The 23,840-nt window shown below is 26.5% G+C and overlaps 2 protein-coding genes across 4 annotated transcripts; both read right to left on the bottom strand.

Annotated features, from left to right (window-relative positions):
• Positions 1-558: 558 nt before the first annotated feature.
• LOC111035894 lies at positions 559-2,540 on the bottom strand. 3 transcript variants are annotated; one of them, XM_022317714.1, is made up of 5 exons: positions 2,067-2,540; positions 1,834-1,954; positions 1,661-1,741; positions 1,257-1,343; positions 559-1,201 (listed from the first exon to the last, which is right to left on the bottom strand). In XM_022317714.1, exons 2-5 carry the CDS (start codon positions 1,952-1,954, stop codon positions 1,197-1,199), a joined length of 294 nt encoding a protein of 97 aa, XP_022173406.1. In that variant the 5' UTR covers positions 2,067-2,540; the 3' UTR covers positions 559-1,196. The 3 variants fall into 3 exon arrangements, with proteins under 3 accessions (XP_022173406.1, XP_022173405.1, XP_022173404.1); XM_022317713.1 differs by having other exon boundaries at positions 559-1,183; XM_022317712.1 differs by having other exon boundaries at positions 559-1,343.
• Positions 2,541-17,004: 14,464 nt separating this feature from the next.
• Positions 17,005-22,245, bottom strand: LOC111035888. The gene is made up of 6 exons (XM_022317705.1): positions 22,070-22,245; positions 21,916-21,998; positions 18,855-18,987; positions 17,919-18,105; positions 17,297-17,483; positions 17,005-17,218 (listed from the first exon to the last, which is right to left on the bottom strand). The coding sequence occupies exons 1-6, from the start codon at positions 22,070-22,072 to the stop codon at positions 17,065-17,067; spliced, it is 747 nt and encodes a 248-aa protein (XP_022173397.1). The 5' UTR covers positions 22,073-22,245; the 3' UTR covers positions 17,005-17,064.
• Between the last annotated feature and the right edge of the window lie 1,595 nt (positions 22,246-23,840).

Raw genomic sequence — 23,840 nt, 5'->3', positions numbered from 1 at the left:
ATAATATAAAAATGTATAAAAAAACTACATTTTTAGGGCCTTTTAGGATACTTTTTCAAATATAATAACAAAAAACATAATAAATAACATATTATATAAGTAATAAATGGTAAATAATATAAAAATGTATAAAAAAAACTACATTTTTAGGGCCTTTTAGGATACTTTTTCAAATATAATAACAAAAAACATAATAAATAACATATTATATAAGTAATAAATGATTAGGTACAGCCTTTTGTTTCAAATCAGTATTTATAAATAACATACGTATAATAATATTAAATAGTAAAAACAAAATAATATAAAAATTAATAAAAAAAACTACCTTTTTTTTTAAATATAATAATAAAATATATAGTAAATAACATATGATATAAGTAATAAAAGAATACAGCCTTTTGTTCCAATTAAAAATAAATAAAAATATGAAAGTTAATAATAAAAACTACATTTTAGGACCCTTTTTTTATATAATAATAAAAACATAATTGGTAACTAAATGTTATTTGGTAATTTATGCCTTATGGTATGGTGCAAAACAATCCTTACACAAACATATTTTACATGTTTCACACAAAATGTTGGACCTTTTTTCTTTATTTTTACTACATAATTTACAGCGTCTATATTTATCTATTTTTACTGCTAAATGTTGTCCAGGAATTATATAGTTAGACGGACTTGAAAGAGCACGTTTAGGATTTTTAACGCCAGGAGAAATTGTATGTCTACAACGGGAAGAAAAATTTGCAATAAGTTGATCAGTAAGAGTTGATCTAAATTCTAGAGCAGAAATAGGTTTTTTTCTATAATTCGCACAACTTGACTTGTATAACAAATATGAATTTACAATTGATGTATCTAACATATAATAAAATAATTTTAGCCACCACCGCCTAGATTTTTGGGCAACACTGTAAGTAGCCATGTATTGGTCAAACCGGTCTACTCCACCCATAAATTTATTATAATCTGATATGCTTTTGGGACATACTATGGGTATCCTCTCGCCTTTACTATTTTTTCTATTTACTATCTCAGTAGATGAAGCATCATGCATGTTGCTTATTACTGTAACTGGTTTTTTACCTCGATCTTTCCATCGACAAACACTTACATCTTCACTTTGAGCAAATTCTATTTCTCCTGGTTTATACAGTGAATCTTTTTTCATCAAATGCTTAGGATAAAATTTATACTACAAAATTAATAATTGTATAATATATTTAAAAAAATTAAGAAAATTAATTTACCTGCAGATGTAGAAGCATTTTTAGAATCAAGTTTTGTATTTTCAAAATGTAGTGACCTTTTTTGAGATCTTAATGATCTTGTCTGACCTATAAGTAGAGTTTACTGTATATATTTTAAAATTATATAAGAACTATGAATATATAATATATATAATGAAATGTATTAAAAAAAATAATATTTATACATGAAAACACAATGAAATATGATACACAATATCATAAATATTATTTGTTTAAGTACAGTAGATAGTTTATGATTATATTACAATATAATATAGTATTAATCATTTGTATTATTCATGAGTACCTAACAAATAAAATAATTTTGTTTTTTTCTATTGTAAAAAAATTTAACTCAAATGTTTTGAGTAAAAATAAATGTTACAAAAATGTATGTTTTTTACCTGTAACTGTATTTGAATTAATTGATATTGTTTCTGTATCTGAATTTGGTTGAAGAGCTTCTATGCCTTCTAAGGATAAATCTAAAAGAAATACAAGATTTATTAGATTTAAAATTTAAAAAATGTCATAGGTAGTATGACTAATTCGTTAAAAATTACTAATTAATTCATACTTGAGGACGAATGTAATGCAGGAATTGTGTCCTCTGCATCAGAGTCTCCTCCTATATCTGAGTCAAAAGCCATGGCATCGGTGATTTCTAACGCGAACAAAATGTCCTCCTCGTTCAGCATCTATGATAAATATATTCATATTATCTTCAATGACAAGTTAGCACATTGTATAACACATCAAAACTGTATATATTATACTTTTAAATGTAATAAAGATCTAATATATACTTACTTTTAGTAGATTATGTTGATTCTAATAAATAAAAAACATACTTTGATCGACGACCGAAAAAATCGTCGAATTCAAATTTGAATGTAAATAAAATGATAACTCAACGACAAATGATACAAAACAAGTTCTGATAACACAGAATTAAAGTCAAAGACGACTTAAATATTAACAACCAATCACTAAACAGATATCATTCGATTTAAATGTTTCCAACGATTATCAAAAAAAAAAAAAAAAAATTATAAAATATTATTGTTCCGCAGTGGTCATTGGGATAATAATTTCCCGTTTTTTTTTAGAACATTTATCTAATTACATTCTAACAATAGTTATCAATGATAATGGTCAAAATAGGTTGGAAAACACACATTTAAACTAAATATATCTGTGGGATATTATTTCCCACTAACCACAGGGCTACAGAATTTTTGTAATGTGATGGGAAATTATTTCCCTATAGCCACTAAAGGGTTAAAATAGGAAAATAATATAATTCAAGTACCTAGTTNATTTAAACTAAATATATCTGTGGGATATTATTTCCCACTAACCACAGGGCTACAGAATTTTTGTAATGTGATGGGAAATTATTTCCCTATAGCCACTAAAGGGTTAAGAACATATTGGGCCCCGGGGGTGAAATTTCATTTGGGCCCTTTTGACAAAACATTCTATGCAAAGCCGATCCCTTCGCTCGCAGGAGGTTACATTTTTATAACTATTTTACAAACTCACAATTGAATTATAAAATTAATATTTGTAATTTATGTCTATAAAACTACCAATTGTAATAAAATAAAAGTAAAAACTTAATACTTCATATTTCGTTAATTTTAATTCAAATTTTCATAGTAACTTTTTAATTTATTAACAGTGTACAATACTTATTTAAAACAAATATCAAACAAAAACTATTTTATTAAATAAATTTTTTTCCTTGCTTTACTATAGACGCCAACTCTCTTAGTAGGTACCTACTTCATTCAAGTCTAATGATTTTAACAAATCATTCTCAGAATATAAAATCATTAATATGTCTAAGTTTTCTTGGGTTTGACTGGTTCTATACTTATTTTTTACTCTGGTTAATTTCGAGAAAGCTCTCTCCGCAGAACAATTAGGTACAAGAATTGTCAGATATATTTTAAAGAAGTTAATATACAAGGAAATATTTCTTCAAGTGATTGATTACCAAACTAGTCAAATAATTTGGGAATGTCAGTTGGATCTATAAAATGATTTTGAAAATATAGAAAAACTATTCTTTAAAATTACTGAAAAATGTGCATCAGCTTAAAATTGTTTGGGCCCCTTTTACTTTGGTACTTGAAAGGGCCCAGGGGCTTCCACCCCGGCTAGACCCCCCCGGCTTGATCCGGCCTTGGTTAGAAGTGACTACAGCTTATAAATATTTGTTTTGCTATAAAATCTGACTCGATCGATGTGAATATTACTGAAGCATAATCTAGCATTCCTAAATACTTCATATTTTTATTAAGAACTTAAAATTGTTTTATTGTTTGTTACGCAGTGTAAAATGCAGTGTTTTACAATTAATAAAGAGAGTTATGGCATACAACAAGTATTTATCAGTTCATCACACATATCTAATCCTATATAAATATATTTATTTTACAATTCAGCAGTTAGCATACTCACATAAACACTTTGCTAAATTATCTACTGTTAATATACATTATTAATCAGAATGATATATATTATATTTTTTAATAAGGTGTTATGCATTAGGTACTATACTCTGTCCAGCGAGAGAACGCGCCGGTTTTGCGCATCTCTCACGTCACCACGCTCATAAAACCTGTTCACTTATAGTAGGCTGAGGCGTGCGGGAACTAGATTTGGTCGGTGCGCGGCTCGTTCTCTCGCTGGACAGAGTATAGAAACGATTATTATATTACGTCCCCATTAAGGTAAAACAGTTTAATTTTGAAACAAATGTTACAGAAAGATATTTATATCAACGATATTATCACCGACATTGATCTCGATATAACTATTTTATTATGTTTGGTTTTTGTGGTGAAACAGAATATTAATACAATTTACTGGGGGGCAGGGGCTCAGAGATTTCAAAATATTATTATTAAAGCACTTTAAGAGATATTTATAGGAATTTAATGTTTCCCCTATTTAACATATACAAATGTGGTAATTTTAGATTCTTAGTGGAGCGATGAATGTATTGATTTTACAATAATGAGTGTTATTATATTTATGTATTTATTTATTTTGTTATGTCTGTCATCACGGTTTCTTGCAGTAAAAGTGCTTCGAATGTCTTCACAACAACTTTTCTGGTAGAAAAGTGAATCTAGTTGGTGCATTCGGGAGGTCAAAATTTGTAATTAACAATAGTTTTCAACATTGAACTATATTTATAGGCATATGAAATTTTCGATGATTTTTTTTTTAAATTTAAGTCAATAAAAAAAGGTCGTTTTGTCAAAAAACTTGTAAATGTAAAACAACGTTCCTCATAAGTTGTTGTTGGTGAAAAAAAAAGTTGATCGAAAACCCACAATAATTTTTTATAAGCGTTTAAACTTAGAATTTTGACAAAGTTCGTGAAAATCACAAAAATTAGCAAATTATATTTAGTTAGAAATTCATAAAAAGTGTCCTTTTTATTATATTTAAGATTTAAAAATTTAAAACAAGATTCCTTATATGCCAGAAAACCAAATTCAATTTTTATGAGTGTTTGAAGTTGAAATTGTTACAACATGAGATGATTGATTATTATAATATTATTGAATATTTTTTCTTATTTTGTTGTAATTCAAAAACAAATTACTGTAGAAACTTGAAATTTACTACAAAGTATGTTTATTTCATCAATTCCTATAATTTATACATTTTTCAAAATATTTTAACTTGTTTTAAGTTGTTATGAAGTTGGACATTTTCAATTTTTTTTTTCTATAAATGTCAATAGAATTTTATTGGTTGGGTCAAAAAGCATCAATATTTAAAATAAGACTCTTGATATATAGTTACAATAGCAGTTGAAAAATATTGAAAATACATACACACGATTTTTTTAATATATATATTTATAGTTCAGATATTGAAAATATTTATTAAATTGAAAATTGAAAATGAATTTGTAGTTAAAAATTTATAAAATTTTCAACTCTTAAAGCTTAAGATTGAAAATTTAAAACAAGGTCCCCCTGAATCATTTTTTTTCATGACTAAAAAATCTGAATAATATATAAATACAGTTCTTTTTTACTGACATTTTAAGTTCAAATTTTAGCAAAATTGCATATTAACACAAAGAATAACGGAAATAATTTTGTTGTAATTCGGTTCCAAAAGAGCCCAATTTTACATAGGTATATTTAACATTTTTTCAGCATCACTGATAACTGAAGAATAATATTAATTCAATGTGATTAAAGTAGTTTATTTTACTACTAAGCATTATAGTACTATAGCAGACTAACCTCATTTTTGACAAACAAGAAACATTTGAAAATACATTGAGTGTTCAAAATATAATAATATAACAATATACTCGAATATTCTTGGTTATTATTTAATATGTAATTTCGTCCGAATTTGAACATTAAATAATTATTAAAAAATCTGTGTTAATACATTTTTCAGATCATTTCATTTATAGAATAAACTCTTCGTGTGCAACTTTGTTTTAAATTGTTGATCCTTAGCTATAAATATTTAACTATAAAATAATTTGTACATTTTTAATGAGATAAATTTTGTCAAAATTAGAACTTAAAATGCCTATAAAAAAAATTGTGCCTCTTTTTTTTAAATATTTTCAAATGCTATTGAAATAATATATCAGGTGCATTGTCGTACATTTTTATGCTTTTTAGTTTTAAATACTTTTATAGAAAAAAAATATAATAAAACTAAAATTTTAATGACCTTAAATAGCTCAAAACAAATCAAAATATTTTTAAGATAGTATGGTGTATAGAGAATTTTATTAAAAACCGGTTTTGCGTAAAAATTTCTATTTTTCCTTAACTTTTTTTGTTATATTTCCCGGCATTTTTTAAAAATTATTGGAAGTTTTCTACTTTTTACCCCTCAAAGTACCAACTATAGATTCCCCATGCTACCAGAAAATGTAATGTTGAAGAAAAAAGAAGCTTTTTTACTGCCCCAAAAAGTGATGACAGATAAGAGATGAAATTAAAAAAACACATAATTGTATATTAATATATATTTATTGTTCCAATCAGAACCTAAAATATACATTTTTAATTTATGTTTTATTGTCATGACAAAATATTTAGAGGATAATCTATATAAGTTCTTATATTCTATATTTTTGTGTGTTATATAGTGGCACTTACAATCATTACAACCACCTAAAATCAATTAGTTATAAATTAAGATCTTATTGTGTAACTAAATAAATATATTATAATCTTCAATATTAAAGTATCTTAGTAAAAATTATATTTAATAATAGTATATTATTTATCCAAGCAAATTATAGTACCTATATATTAAGACATTCAAATAATAGCATGTATGTTACGTTTATTATTAGTTGTTAATTATTATTGTAGCATTTCAAATTAATGTATATATTTTTTTTAATTTCAACAAAATGAACCATGGATGGTAATAGATTCTACTAGCTATAGTAAATATTGTACATTTAGTAAACATTTTTATATTTTAAGTAAGTATAAAGAAAAACAGTTATACTTACATGATTGAAATAAACATAAAGTAAAACCAAGTACTGAAAAAATTTGTAACATATTAAATTTGACCATCTTTGGACTGAAATGAAAATAAGAACGGTGTTGAACTAGAAGGTACTTAGAATGAACTATTGAAAATTGAGAATAACATGGTGTTTTAAGGATTTCTTGAGCTAAAACTTATTGAACTACATGAGTTCAAAAAACAGCTGAGTAACCTCAGCAGTGTTGCTTAAATAAATACCATATTTATTATGTTTAGAAACGCACACTACAATAATGTTCAAATTTATGTTTTTAGTTTCTGAACAAAACTGTACTAAACATGCTTAGGTGTTAAGTACATTTGGTAGGTCGCTCTGCTGTAATGCGAAAGCAGTCCCCGCGGCTCCGTCGGTTCAAGACTGGAAAAAAAAGGTCGCTCTGCTGCAGCCTGTAGGCTGTAGAGTATGTCTAATAATACCTATTTAGGATGATTATCCTAAGATTAACGGGGAGGACTATCCGGGAGAGTATAAGAAGAGAGATTTGTTATTAATTAATCTGAGAGATTATAATGTTAGAGTGAAATTGTCATAATGAATCGAAGCAAGAACAGTACATTTTTACAGAAGAACAATTTTTGAAAAACTTTGATTTTATTATTTGTTCAAATTCTAAAATAAAATAAATTTAAATACATCACAGTTTCACAGAACGTTAATATTGCTATTTTGTATGCACCATACAGTTTCAAAATATTTTCATTTCTTTTCGGTCCCAAAATATTATCTTTGGATAATCAAGGTTCTACTGTATTTATAAAATTCAAATTCTTAGGAAATTACTTGTATATAAATATTGTTCAACACCAATTAATATAGACCAAAGCTGGCTCATGACAATATGGTTTACTCCAAAGTGGCCCCGAACAATATAAAGCACAAAAAAGTCATGCACAACATCAGAGTAAACATTTATAATTACTGATCACCAAAATTAATTATATTAAATAATCGATTGAGAAAAACAATTTCTTTTTGGAGATTTGGGAAAGTCGTTACTTAAGCACCCTTACATGACGTACAAATATAAATTGAAAACTTCAAGTCTTTATCTAACATAGTTTAGGGGTTTAGGCTGATAAGTTATTCAGTCAGGACGTGTCCGATTACAATATGCATATACATATATTTATATGTATCTCGTATGTTCTATAGATACAAGAAAATAAATTTTAAATTGGTAAAAATGAAAATATTTTTATATTGCACAAATGTATAATTTATATACAATCAAAACGTTTTTGAACACTGTTATTGAAATAGGCACAAGTAATAAAATAAAATATGGTTGTTAAAAGTGAGTTGTTTGATTAGGTGTTTTAAATATTTTCTTTTGTTTTATAATGATGACTCTTGGCCTTAGTTACTTTTTTTCTGCAGAACTCAGCACCTTTTCTAAATAATAGACATATGTAACTTACAATAAGAAAATATGCCAAATGCCTACAACCTACATATTGTACAATTTATTAATATTTATAGGCGACAGGTGTACCAAACACTATTTGTTTTATCTAAACTTGGCCATGTGCATCGATCGAATTCGATTTTTCCATTCTTCGGAATATAATACTGTAATAACACTGCCATTTTATTGTTATGTTATTATATTGACGTATTACGAAATTTTATAATAGGTATAAACATATATGTAGGTGATTTGAGTTGTAAATGCAAATTATCCTTAGACAAATATTGCTGATGATTAAAAAAATATTTTATAATCCTTGGATCAATAACAGGACGATTTGTTAAGGACATGTTGGTCATGATTATGAAATTACTTGTGCCTATTTCAATAATAGTATTCTTTTATAATGAAGTTTTTCAAAATCTGATTTTTGGAATCTTTAAATATACTCAAAGACCATATTTTCATATTCTTGAGATTTTTTGTACCACTTAAGGAGTGTCTTGTGGCGATACAAACTTTTGTTTTTCAAATGGGAAGCTGACTTTTTTACTGTAAACTATTTAGCGAATATTTTTATTGAGAATTTTGATATATTGAAATCAAAATTCGAACGAGTAGTTTTCTAGTTATTACATATTTTGTACTAAGGATAATATAATTTATAATAGGGAAGAAGGATATGCTTACACAGTATACGTTATTATCTATAGTCTGTACACATAATATAAAATAATATGTGTCTCCTTCACAAGCTTTGCTTTTGGAGTCATCATCATTTCAAACTTTCCTAGTGTTATATTTTCTTTGTATATTTGTGAAATAAAATTTAAATAAATAAATATTATTATTACATGTAATTTTATATTTATTTAGTCAAACACTTAGGTAAATATAGCAAGTAAAATCCTTCTTGATTTATTTAGTTACTTTTCTTATTCCGCGTGTAGAACTATAAAAGCATATCCCTATTATGGACTATTATTCTTAGTACGAATTGTCCAATAACTAGGAAACCACTCGTTTGAATTTTGATTTCGATACATCAAAATTCTCAAAAAAATTATCCGCTAAATAATTTACAGTAAAAAAATGGGGTTCTCATTTGAAAAACAAAGGTTCGTATCGCCATAGGACACTCCTTAAGGGACTCAAAAAATCTCAAGCATATGAAAATATGGTGTCTTTGAGTATATTTAAAGATTCCAAAAATCAGATTTTGAAAAACTTCATTATTAAAGAAAAAAGGGAGGTGAGCATATTTGTTGGATCCCCTGTATTATATTTATCACAATGTATTTCTTTTAAAAGGTAACACTGAATAATTCTGTTCAGTGACATCAGATTTATATGCGGTTTTCGGGAGAAGATAAGGAATAAATAAATACATATTAGGTACTTGATGATTTCTACATTTTTAGATCTTTCCGTGTGCGCATGCGCAATTCAACTTGCATTTTTTTTAATGGCAACAGGTGTTTTGAATATCAAATTCAGATGGACCGAGTTTTTCAAGTCAATTTGGTCCTTTTCAGCATAGCTCTAAAATCAAAGTTGACTAAATGACAACGATTTCATTTTTCTTTTTCCAACATAACACATTATTAATTATTATTCTGCAAATTAACAAAGAACTTTTGAAATAATTTAATTTTCTTCTTTATGAGGTAAAAAATAGCTTTTTAAATTATACGAATAATGTTTGAGAAATATTTCGTTTTACATGGGTAGTTTTAAATCTTATTTAAGAATATGTAACATTAACAACAAGTATAAGTAAGTGCCTACACTGATCAGGTATACCAAGTAAAACATAATTTCAATGTCCTGTTTACTAGGAAAAAAATTATTTAGTAATAGCCCAAAAATATAGCATAAAAATACTGTCGATATATCAAAATAATATTAACTTTTATACTACATATAACTACACTCTCAGTTTGATATCTATTGATATCTTAGGAATAGATACTATTCTTATATCATTTGGATCTAAAAAATAATTATCATACAAATATATACAATTAGATATGTCTAGGATATTAAATATGTCTAAAAAGGAAACATTTATTACATACAAATAAAAATGATCACATTATCTTTTAAAATTAATATGTCTTTATTAATTTAAGCAACTGAATATAGTTCACAATATCAGTGAGCTATTTTCCAATAATTAATATTGATTCATCGTCTGCAGATGTTTTAAATTTGAATATCATCATAGTAAATTTAAATTATATAATAAAGTATCTATTAATATTATAAAAACCTACATGGTTATCATCAGGGAACTGATTTTATTGTAAATACATATTTTTATTGGAATGAGATATTTTTAATCTGATAAAAAATGTTCATGATTCAGATCATTCTTATTAAAATAAGCCCAATTTTATTTTACATATTTTTATATATTTGGGTAAAAATACATATATTCGCGTATTTTGTAAATAACTGAATATTTCGTAAATATTTGGGTATTTTTGGTTTTTTTCGTCAATTTACAACGACGTCAAAGATTATTTGCCTTATCTTAATGGCAATCAGATACCCTATGGTCTAAATATTATACGCTGTCGATGAAAGCCTAAAATAATAATATTTGTAATTTTCAATGACGATAAACATTATCTACGTTCTCTAAATGGACTTACGTACTTTATACACTGCTATCGTATTATACACTGTGGACAAGTGGGTATGTAACGTGTTTATTCAATGTTACGGTCTTCAGTGTATGTCTAGTTACTGTTCTGGCGGGCGTAATTATTTGCATCGTTTTTTCTTCATATTTACATCGAAATTATGTTGTTTTTTTTATAAAATTGTTTAGTATGCCTTAAGTTGTAAGTTCAATCAATAATAAGGTAGCCGCATATTTAAAAGAATTTCCGAATGAAACATTTCAAAGTGGTGTGAAAGTTCTATACTGTAAGTGTTGTGAAAAATCGGTATGCTATCATTACGTCAGTTGATGTGGAACGTTCATTCAGTCAATACAAAAACATTTTACGACCAAATCGCCACCATTTTACGTTTTTAAATCTTAGAGAATATGTAGTTTCACATTGTTTTAATAATTATTAATTAGATAAGAGATAAGATGTTTATACTTACTTTTTCTGTTAAGTGGTTATTACATATTTTGATTATTTTTTTACATATTTCAATAAAAATAAGTACATATTTATGTACATATTTTGATTTTTTTATTACAATAAAATCCGTTCCCTAGTTATCATATGTTTAACGAAAATTCCTGTGTTTGTGAGCAATGTAGAAAAATTATATTCGCTTATCAAGCCGAAGTAAGTAAATTGTTTTAAAAGTGAGTCTACAAACATTTTTTTCATCATCATGACCAACATGTCCTTAACAAATTGTCCTGTTATTGATCCAAGGATTAAAAAATATTTTTTTAATCATCAGCAATATTTGTCTAATTATAATTTACATTTACAACTCAAATCACCTACATATATGTTTATACCTATTATAAAATTTCGTAATACAGTATTATATTCCGAAGAATGGACAAATCGAATTCGATCGATGCACATAGCCAAGTTTAGATAAAACAAATAGTGTTTGGTACACCTGTCACCTAATAAATTATTTAGAAAAGGTGCTGAGTTCTGCAGAAAAAGAGTTTGTTAAGTTCTAACCAAGACTCAAGAGGCATCATTATAAAATAAAATAAAATATTTAAAACACCTAACCAAACAACGCACCTGTAACAACACATATTTTATTTTATTACTTGTGCCTTTTTCAATAACAGTGTTCAGGAACATTTTGATTATGTATACATTTGTGTAATATAAAAATAATTTCATTTTTACCAATTTAAAATTTATTTTCATGTATCTATAGAACATATATATATATATATAAAGTGAATTTCTTTTTAAAGGTAACACTAAATAATTCTGTCCAGTGACTTCAGATTGATATGCGGTTTTCGAGAGGAGATAGGGAATACATAAATACACATTACTTGATGATTTTTACATTTTTAGATCTTTCAGTGTGTGCATGCACAATACAACTTGCATTTTTTTAAATGGCAACAGGAGTTTTTAATACCAAATTTAGATGGACCGAATTTTTTTAATTCAATTTGGACCTTTTCACCATGGCTCTAAAATTAAAATTGTCTAAATGATAACAAGTTAAAGTTTCGATTAAAATTATTGAATTTTTCAACAATCGTACTAGAATTTTATGATTTTTTATGAAATTTCAAGTATTTTAGTAAATTTGGTTTATTTAATGAATGGCTACAAATAAAATAATCACAGAGATTACAAGTAATTACTCATTTATATCGCGAAAATAATAATAAATCATAAAATTAATAATTGAAATTGAAACTTTAATAATAGCAGTTACCGATGAGAAACCCATCATATCAGTTTGTTTAATCTTTTCTTAGTAAATTAAACGTTTACGTCTAATTGATGCTAATTAATTCCTCAAAATTAAATTAAAATGATTTAATAATGTCGGCGAGCCTACGGATACAAATAAAATATTTGCAATTTCATAAAACAATCATATTTTATAATCCTTGGATCAATAAAAGGACAATTTGTTAAGGACATGTTGGTCATTATGATGAAAAAAATGTTTGGAGACTCACTTTTAAAGCAATTTACTTACTTCGGCTTGATAAGCGAACATAATTTTTCTTCATTGCTCACAAACACAGCAATTTTCGTTAAACATATGATAACCATGTAGGTTTTTATAATATTAATAGATACTTTATTATATAATTTAAATTTGCTATGAGGATATACAAAATATTTAAAGCATCTACAGACGATGAATTAATATAAATTATTGGAAAATGGCTCATTGATATTGTGAACTATATTCAGTTGCTTAAATTAATAAAGACATATTAATTTTAAAAGATAATGTGATCATTTTTATTTTTATGTAATAAATGTTTCCTTTTTAGACATATTTAATATCCTAGAAATGTCTAATTGTACATATTTGTATGATAAATATTTTTTAGATCCACATGATATAAGAATAGTAAATATTCCTAAGATAGCAATAGATATCAAACTGAGAGTGTAGTTATATGTAATATAAAAGTTAATATTATTTTGATATATCGACAGTATTTTTATGTTATATTTTTAGGCTATTATTAAATGCATTTTTTTTCGTTTATTTTATTATTTTATTAACATGATATCGTGTACACGATAAGTAGTCGAAATTGTGTTTCGTTTCTCAATTTCAGCATCTTTTTTGGGGGGAAACTGGGAAAGTGAATCTAGTTGGTGCATTCGGGTAGTCAGAATTAAAAATTTTCAGTAGTTTTCAAAAGTGCCGTGAGGCCATTGTGAGCGGGTAAGTGGGTGACGCTCTGCTGTAGATTAGGTGTCGAGAGAGTCACTGTGATATTTGTGTTAAATTCGGATGTAATATAAAATCGTTGAATACGAAACAATGATTCTGAACTAAGACGGTCTGTCAGTTTATATATTGCTATAATTAAGTATATTTTATGACATGATTGGGATTAAAGTGATTTATTTTACTGCGAGGCATTAGTACTACATCAGGTTAAATTCATGTTTGTCGAAAAGCTTTCATTTAAAACATTTATTGTGTGGATAAAATGTAATATTAATTTACCTACAAATGTGTACTTATAAAAATCATTTGTAATAATTGTATTTCATAATTTGTACTTATTTTAATAACGTCTGGTTTGAAATCAAAATAAGCAAGTCCTAAATTCAACCATTTTTTCAAAATTACAATCGAACTTCTGAAGTATTTTTAATTTGCTACTGCTTTAGAAACTTTTTCTTTATTGGTTAAGTATCAACTATACACAGGTTATTAGCTTAACAAGTGTTATGTTTTAACATTGAAGGTTATATGCTATTATACAATTTAATTTTTTATATGTATAAATTTATGTTTTGAAAGTTTTAAAATGGACCAATTGCTTCGTACAGGTTGCCTGAAATGTTGAAAGTGAATGATGATATGTTTGATGGAGTAGCTTGTATTACATGTTGGAGTGTTGGACATAGGGATGGATCTGTTTTTGCCATAAGATGTCAGTTTGTGAGTTTCATGTGACCAATTCTGAGGCGATTAAAAATTACCTCATTTTTTCTGTTTATAGATCAGTGTATTTCGGTAACAGTTCAACAAAGTGCTCGAATTCTCTTAATTTATTTTTCATGGTCGTGTGCCAATGTGACTTCTACAGATCTATACAGTATTTGTTTATATTTCTTTTTATATCTACGAATAAGGAAAAACGAATTATTTCATTGTCTGGACTATTGATTGCATTTCTAGCAGCTTCATCTGCCTTTTTGTAGTTTTTATAAAGTAATAAAAACAAAAATATATTTCATTTTTCGCTTAAATATATATTGACATGTTCTTAAGTGTGTGAGAGTTGCATCCGCGGGCATCACACGACAACAATTACACACACTAATGTTCATTTCCTACTCACATGTCATACAAATTGCCTAAATATTACTCCTTAAAACTTGAAAGTTGAAGCTGAATTTTGAAGATCGTGACACTATTATTATGCACTCTATACATATCGATTATTCATCGGGATATCGGACCTATACATATCATCCTCATAACTACCTAAACTTAACACTAAAAATAATTATAATCATCCATAAAGATTTCAGTGACATTATTTATTTTATCTTTATTATTAATAAGTAGTAAGTACTACAATACCACTTATTTGGTCAAAATTATTCTCCAAAGTCATACAAGAAGTAAGACCATCAATCTCAAAATGACACCATTTTTAGCCAAAATTCAGTCAGTTTTATGAAATCAATAAAATTAAAGTTACTGTTTAACAAAACTAATAAGTAGTTAAAATGTTAGTAATTGATATAATATTTAAATGAAACACAGTGAAAACATTCTGATTTACGAAATATGAGGTAAAATCGTTGATATCAGTTAAAACATTTATTCTTATATCAAATGACTTATCTAACTTATCTATATTATCATTCATTACACAATTATTAAATATATACTTTAAATGTACATTTAACTATGGTTATTTTAATCGTTTTCCTCTAAAGATTCATTAATATAAAATATTTATTACTTTTATTCTTAAATGTTCAATTTATCTGTAGTAATAAGTGCGAATAGTTAATTGATAAATTATGGTCCATTGATTTTGTTAAAAATAAATAAATAAGTTAAATAGGCTTAATTCGTATGTAAATATAAAAATGTGGACAAATTGGTACCACTCTGTTGTACTGTTGTTGTTGAGTATATCATAGACCATAGTAATGTATAATATGTAAGATATGTTAGATTTGAATTTAACGATAAATCATTGCATACATACGAAAATCGATTCTGAGCGAAGACGGTGTAATCTAGCGTAGGTACTTGTATAAATAATCAAATATAATAGATAAAAACCGCTGAATATGAAATATCGTAAAAAAAATAAAATCAAAAGCTCATACAAATTAATAAAACTTACCAGAAACCAAAACCTAAATTGCCAAGCTTACCAAGTAAAATTTGTTTCATCAAAATAGCTCAAAATGAGTCACAATATTTTTGGCAAATTTTATCATGCATATAAAATGCTAATATACATATTTGGTAAACATTTTCATTGCCTACGGTTATTAGTTTTTGAGTTACACCGAAATATCAAAAATTGATTAATTTTTAACTAGTTAATTTAGCGCTGAATATTAAATATTGTAACGATTTTCAATTTAAACACTCATAAAAATAATCCTTACATTTTATTAAACTTTTTTTTAAGGTAGAAAAACTAGTTGGGAATCTTTTATTACAATTTCTATTGTTAGTTATCAAAATAAAAAAAAATATGAATTTCTAACTGAAAAATAATTTTACACATTTTCGGGATTTTGATGAATTTTGTTAAAATTTTAACTTTGAATGCATATAAAAAATAATCTTGCCTATAAACTTTTAATATTTTAAAACAACTATTAAAACAGCTTATAAGGAAACCTAGCATTACATTTTCAAGCCTTTTCACCAAGTAAAAAAGGTTTTATCGGCAATAATTAAAAAATAATTTCTCATAACTCTAAATAACTCAAAAAGAGTCAATATTTTTTTAAAAATATTTAGTGAAAATGTCAAGTGTATGTGGTTATTAGTTATTAGTTACTGAGTTACATCAAACAAATAAAAAGGGTTTATCAAAAATTGGTTCTGCCTAAAAATTCTCATTTTTTTATCCTTTCAAAATCTACTGTGAATTTTCCATTGTATTGAACGGTGCCAACAATAGGTTCATTTTTTATCAGAAATAGAGCTGATGTCAAAAATCGGAGCATTTTACTACCTACCTAATTATATTTATACATATTTACTATATTGTTTATACAGAGTATAAATTAAAATATACTACTATTATAAGCATTATAGAACGAATACATAAATAGTAAAAGTAAATTACCCACATCAATTAATAATTATAATATTAAATTATACAAAATCAAAAATAACAACAGGTTGGATATTGATGGATGTTTTTTTCTGTAATAGTTATCGTTGAACTTTCAAACTTGAGGTACAAATGTTTTTGTGCTTATTATTTGTAGCTTATATAATAAGTATGTATAGGTAAGTATATAAAAATAAAATAAATAAAGAGAAATATTAATAATATTTAATAATAAACTATAATATATTTTTTAGTATACTTTAAAAAGTAAAAAAATACGGGTTTAATTTAAATTATATGGATACGATTATTATATGCAACTATATGCATACAAAAATGGAATTATGATTTACTTTTTAGTTGAAATTTGCCTTAAAAACATATAAATGCTGTTTTGGTCAAATGGGCATTGTCTGTAGGCCGTCGTACACTCTCCATTCTTCCCGGCTTCAAGAGCTGCTTTGAATCTCGAACCATCAATCATAAAATTCATTACAGAGTTCCTATGACAGGTTTTACAATAAATTATTGAAAGAACTAGTTTTTATCCTGACTTTATAAACAAAATAAACATTACATACTGTGTTAAAGTATTTATTGAACTGTCAACAAAATTATTGACTCCTGATTTTTCTTTAACTTGTTCCGTAGACTGTATATAAGTGCATAGTGCTTTTTGCATACATTCTGTTGTATTTATATTATACTTGGACATGGACTCCTCAAACTTTGTGACTATACCATTCAAACCGGACATTAAATCCTCACCTAAGTGTTAACAGAAATTTTTATCTTTTATACCATAGCAAAATGTAAAAAACAATGTACAATGCAATGAACCATATCAGTCTTGTTTTATACTTATCTACTTTGTTTATTACAATAAACCTCCAACTAAGTAGGCTAAAGTAATTTTTTGAGACATTGTAATAGGTTAATTATAAGTATTAACCATTAAGAAAATAATAAAAACGTTAAAAAAAATCATAAGAAAGATAATAAAAAATGTAAAACAATCGAATTTAAATAAATCAAGGCCGGAGAAAAGTTATTCATGAATAAAATACAACGTATGTGTACCTATAATAAACTGAAAAGTAGTAAACGTCTACCAAAATTGCGATGACGCAGAAGATAAATATAAAAACTATACGATTTATTTAATATTAATTGTAATAATTCATAATGATTGTTGTAACTCACTCCTTCCATATCCTGAGTAACCGTTGCCTACTGGATGTGCACCAAAAAGATTGGTTGTCGAAAATAATAAGTAAAGAATTTTTGGGATGAAAATTAGAATACCAAGCCCGACCACAGCGCCGACAACCAGACCTCCTATATCAATTTTATTGGATCCATAGCCACTGACCGAATTACCTTGATATCCCTTAAACAAACAATTTTATTTTAATATTTTAATATTAAATTATATAACATTTGTGCAGTATATTATTTGTAAACCTAGATTTCCTTCAACTACCTACTATCTTTTCCGATAGGAAAGGGAACATAGTACTTGAGGATTTTAAAAGTAAAAAAGCAGAAGGAAAAAAATGAATACATAGAAATTTCACTGAATAACTTTAAGAGCACTTTTTAGTTTTTAAAGTGAAAATGTTCATCAATTTTCAAAAGCGTCAAGAAAATAAAATAAATAAAACTAAGATTTATACCCAAAAACAGTTTTTGAAAAAATTTGATTTTATTATTTGTCCTAACTCTTAAAAAAATTAATTTATATAGGTACACGACATATTCACCGAATATTGCCATTTTTAAGCACCATTAAATACTGACCGAATTACCTCGATATTCCTTAAACAAACAATTTTATTTTAATATAAATTATTATTAAATTATATAACATTTGTGCAGTATCTTCTTTGTTCCTCCTCATATTTATCCGAAAAACTCCTTTGCTTACTCTTCGTAATTCACAACAATATTACTTTTAAATACAAACACAACTTTTGTAATATATTTAAAAAGTCAGAAGACAATATAATTTTAAAAAAATATGCTATAGTTCTAAATGGGTTGATCAGTTTATTATAACTGAAGACGTTTTAAATTTAATGAATGCATATTAATTATTCTGCAGCACGCATTGTAATGCACCTATCAGTTTATACTCACGCCCATTCCAGTCGATGCTCCGCCAAAAGATGACGGTATGTATCCAAATCTAGCCTCGGGGGAGCGTCCAGAATTTGTTTTGTTTTGGTTTTGTACTCCTTCGAAGTACGTTACCGGACTCGGTAGCACCCCACTATAAAGTTACAAAATAAACGTCAAATATTATACAAATGTACAATTGAAGGGATTCAATTTAACCTAACCTCGAATACTATATAATATTTATAATTTAATTGATATAAAAGAAAACTTAATACTATGTACAATAAGTATTGGGTGGATACTCTCAGTTAGATTTAAATTGGTTACATATTGTACGCTTTAGAAAAATATATGAATTATGTTTCCTTTATCTTATATATCTATGTAAGGACGGAGGTATAGGTGGAAATATTGAGCTGCACTCTGTTCGTTATTTTAATAATTTTAAATATTATAAAAATACATTTCAATATTTATTCATATTATAGTTCAAAATGAAGGGTGTACCACTGTGCCCTTATATAATATTATATAGTCAGAGCGAGCTCGGTAAATATTGGGGCTATGTGGGAAATATGTAGTACATTAAATTAAACGATTAAATGAAATTACAACGCACAATACTTTAATATAAGTTATAAACTGTCATAATTGTAAAAAAAAAATCGGTAAGTGATAAATTGAAAAAATCTAGATCTTTTCTATTGTTACCTAGAGACATTATGATATTGCATGGCGAATTTAATAGGTAATTTTTTGTAATGTTTTTTTCAGATAGAACAGAGATTTATCACTTGATATTGTATTTATTTTAAAATGAATATGTTCTAATAACTCAAGACAGTCAATCATGTTATTTAATAGTTTAAATACTATCCATTAATAATAATAATAATAATAATTTAAGTTAATTTTTATTAATACAACTTTAAATATCGGTAGATTAAAAATCCTTCGACACCTGTATATCCTGAGTGCCGGATTCTTTCAACATATCATTTAAATTATAGAAATCCAAGAAAATGATTTTGTATTTTATACAATGTATGCAATTGACATAAAGTTGTTGATCACCATATGAGGGATCCATATTCTAGCCATATTCGAGCCAACCAATGAGCAGTAGAATTATTTAAGATAAATCACGTCCTGCAAGTCTTATATATCCGTTTTAATAAGATCAGTTTCTGAAATACTTTTTTTCTTATAAAGTCAATATGGTAATAAAACGATAATTTTGAGCCAAAATGAATACGAATATGGTTAACCATATGAACTCTAATTATTGATTGGTAATTTAGATAATAATTATAACTGCGATAGAATTTTTTTTACCGAAAATGAAATAATTGAACATTTACTTAGCTTAAATAATAAGGTATATTAATTCTGGATAGTAATTAAGTCAGTTTTTAAATCTTTCGTAACTTCAAAATTTTTTATTCCCTTGAAAATGTTTGCATCATCAGCGAATAATAACATATATTTGAATGCTCAATGACTTCAGGTAGATCATTTATAAAAATAGAAAAAAGAAGTGGTGATGAATGATCACCTTGTAGAACTCCTGATGTAACTGATATTCATATTTGGTTAGAACATACATTTTTTTTATTTAACTATTTGTTTATGGTTTGGTAGAAATGATTTAAACCAACTTAACAAGGGATATTCAAATCCAGAATATTAAAGTTTTATAATTTGCAAGTCGTTATCAATTTTATCAAAAGGATTTTCCATATCCGTATATATAACATCATTTTGAGCTAAAAGTGCTAAATATTTTTGATTTGCGTTTACAATTATTATGCAATACCTACCTAGGTAAAATGTTATCAAATAAATTTTAGTGGTGACATAAGAGTGGTCTTGACACACAGTTTCTAAATTATCGCCTACCCGATTTTTAAGATCTATTTATAACTTAAGCAAATAGTTAAACTGCAGAAATACTTGTAGAAAAAAATGTATTTACTATAGCAACTGAATAATATGATACAATATAATATCAGATAATCTGATGACCTGATCATTTAATGGTAATCTTAAATGTATCAATATATGTGATTCACATCTAATACCATAATAATTGTATGAATCAATGTACATTCTTCAACTATTATACACTTCTCGGTATTGCATACATCATTAATTGCATTTAATTTGCCAACATTGCCGATATTAAGTATTTCGACCGCGAAGATATTTTGCCGCAATGAGTATAAAATAATTTATATTGAAAGAAATGTATGTAACATAATATTTATAGTAATAATTGGGGTAGTATTTGTTTTGAGTTCATTTAAAAATACATAGTGATGTGGACTTTTTATTAATTACATTGATTTTAATAAGATTTTTATGAACTGGCACCTATAGCTTAGCATTAATAATATATTTTATTTTAAACACATAAAACAAACAATTATTCGTTATGAACATTGTTTTATTAATCAAATTTGGTTGGGACCGTAGTAACCCTTCCATTATTTAGATTTTGAATAATAGTTACGCCGATGATGAATGCATATCGATGTTTTCAAACAATACTTGCGATAGATTTATAGTTAGAATATATTGTCTTAAAATTAAAATTGTTAACGGCCAATTAAAAATTGAATTTGTGTACGCCATATGGTTTTCTTAAATTAGGGGGGTACCTACATTATATTATATTTTAGTTATGAATTTATGATCAAATATAGAACAATAAAAACCAAAAACGTACGAATATTTTAACTATTCGAGTTCAAAAAGGTGAGGTGTGCTTAACCCACCTGGGTGCCAACATTCCTAGCCTATGAAAATGATACATAGTCGATTGTATAATATTAAATAATTTAGTATTCATCAATTATCAGCCTCGTTACTTAAAAGTAACATGTGTTATTGTTATTAATATTTAAACGCATTGTTTGTAGAAACTAAAAGTATGATTATTTAATGATGAATATTCATTAGCCAGTATAGGTAATTTATAGACGCATAAATTGTTGAATAAAGATAATAAAGAAATGAAGCTCAACATTTATCGTACAAGCATTTTTAAAACAATACATATCTTGTATTAGGTACTTACTTGGACGGCACTTCAAACGAGTTGGGCAGCGCACAAACGACCAGCTGAATAGACACCAAAACGTAGACGATTGATTTGAAAACCTGGAAAAACAATGACGAGATAAACGTGCGGACATTTTAAGAGCCGAAAGCAAGTGTTTATTTTGGTTTACCATTGCAGAGCAGTGAATGATAAATTATTCGGCGAGTCTGTCGAAAATCGTAATGTCTCGAAAATTAGTAAACACATTGGTATATATATGGCACTCTAGACAATATGCGGATGTCACACACTGGAAGGAAAACAAAAGTGAAAATGTATATGTTAGTAATAATCTGTCGTAGGAACAGAGTAGTTTTTCCAGAACCATTGTTGGAGGCTGTTGATGAGCAACCATTTGTGACTCTGCACTGGGAATATTTTTTTTTAATGAATAGTAAATAGTTATTACTTAACGAATTACCACATTGCATTTCTGCAGTTGTTGTGTTACATGTTTTTCGTTTGTTGTGATGTTCACGTAATCTACTTATGTATTTTTTGGACACGCAATACATAATAGGTATGTGGTTGTATTGTGTTTACATTGCAATTAAAACGTTATTTTAAAAAATGTAGGACATACGTATATTAAACGTCGACTGTTTTTCCGGTGGTTAAGTCTTACTCTCGTTTATCATTTGTCGTGCCACAATACAATATATGCTGATATTTTGATAATTATTATACATAACACTATACATTCATGGACTATCGCAGCGTTTGTCGCATCAGATACTATCTGTACGTATATATTATTTGTTCTGAAAGAAAAAAAAACCATTACCTTTGGATTGTAAATAGTAATTCCAGTAAGAATGGTTTAGTGAGTTTAGCTCCAATACTTTTCAATCGTTGGTTAATTGATATAGTACTACTCTTTTTAGAAAAATACCAATTCGATAAAACTATCAAATATTTGACTTCAATATGAAATGTATATTATTTGTTTTATTTTGAGGTTAAACCTACTATAATGACAGTGTGCAGTATAAGAGTTGTTTGTACCAAAATTGAATGTTGATCCATAAAGGTGGGTGTTTATGCTTAATATTTTATTTATGACTTTTAACATTTTTTAACACTGGTTTCAGGTAAGCAGGTTTTGATATTATTCTTATAATATTATATAATATAATTTAAACCCACTAATATAATTCCGCATTTAAAAATATTTGTAGCAAGTACCCAACCCAAGGGTGCCGACTTTTTGTACAACATTACATTTTACAAGGAACCTTGACAAAATCCTGCTTACGGAACAAGTTTGTAAATAACAATTTCTGCTGGAATATGTTTGGGTCAACGATTTGGCATATACTTACAGTCATGGATAATAATAATTATTTTAGATTGATCTTACTAAATTTGAATTTATGATAAATGTGTAGGTACATATCTTAGATATACATCTAAATTTAATAACAAATAAATTTTTTTTATATACACTTAAAGCTATACCTACACTCTGTATATTACTTTCATAGCTTGTTTATTTGTTATTATTTGTATATATTAGTTGAGACGCATCAACAATTTGATTTAGTGTATTTATTATAACCAGAAATAAAAATTACAAATTATACCAATGGCAGTATGATATTATATATTAATATACGATTGATGAACTATTCTAAGTAATACCCTTATTTAAATGTATTAAAAATTGTAAAGCTTATTATTTGTAAGTAATAGGTATACCCTAATGTAATATAATATACTATTACAATGTTAGTTGTATATATGGAAGCATATAAGTACATTTATAAATTATTTATTTTTCCGAAATTATTGATTAAACTCAATATAAATTCGTCTAGTTGTGTTTACAAACATATTTTGTCCTAAAAATGTTTATAAAAAACCCCATAAAATAAAATGAATAATTTTATCTTAAGTAGAAA

The sequence above is a fragment of the Myzus persicae genome, unplaced genomic scaffold, assembly GCF_001856785.1.
Source record: "Myzus persicae strain clone G006 unplaced genomic scaffold, MPER_G0061.0, whole genome shotgun sequence".
Classification (NCBI taxonomy): Eukaryota; Metazoa; Arthropoda; class Insecta; order Hemiptera; family Aphididae; genus Myzus; species Myzus persicae.
The sequence above is the reverse complement of the archived record's forward strand: the minus strand, read 5'-3'. Positions and strand labels throughout refer to the sequence as shown.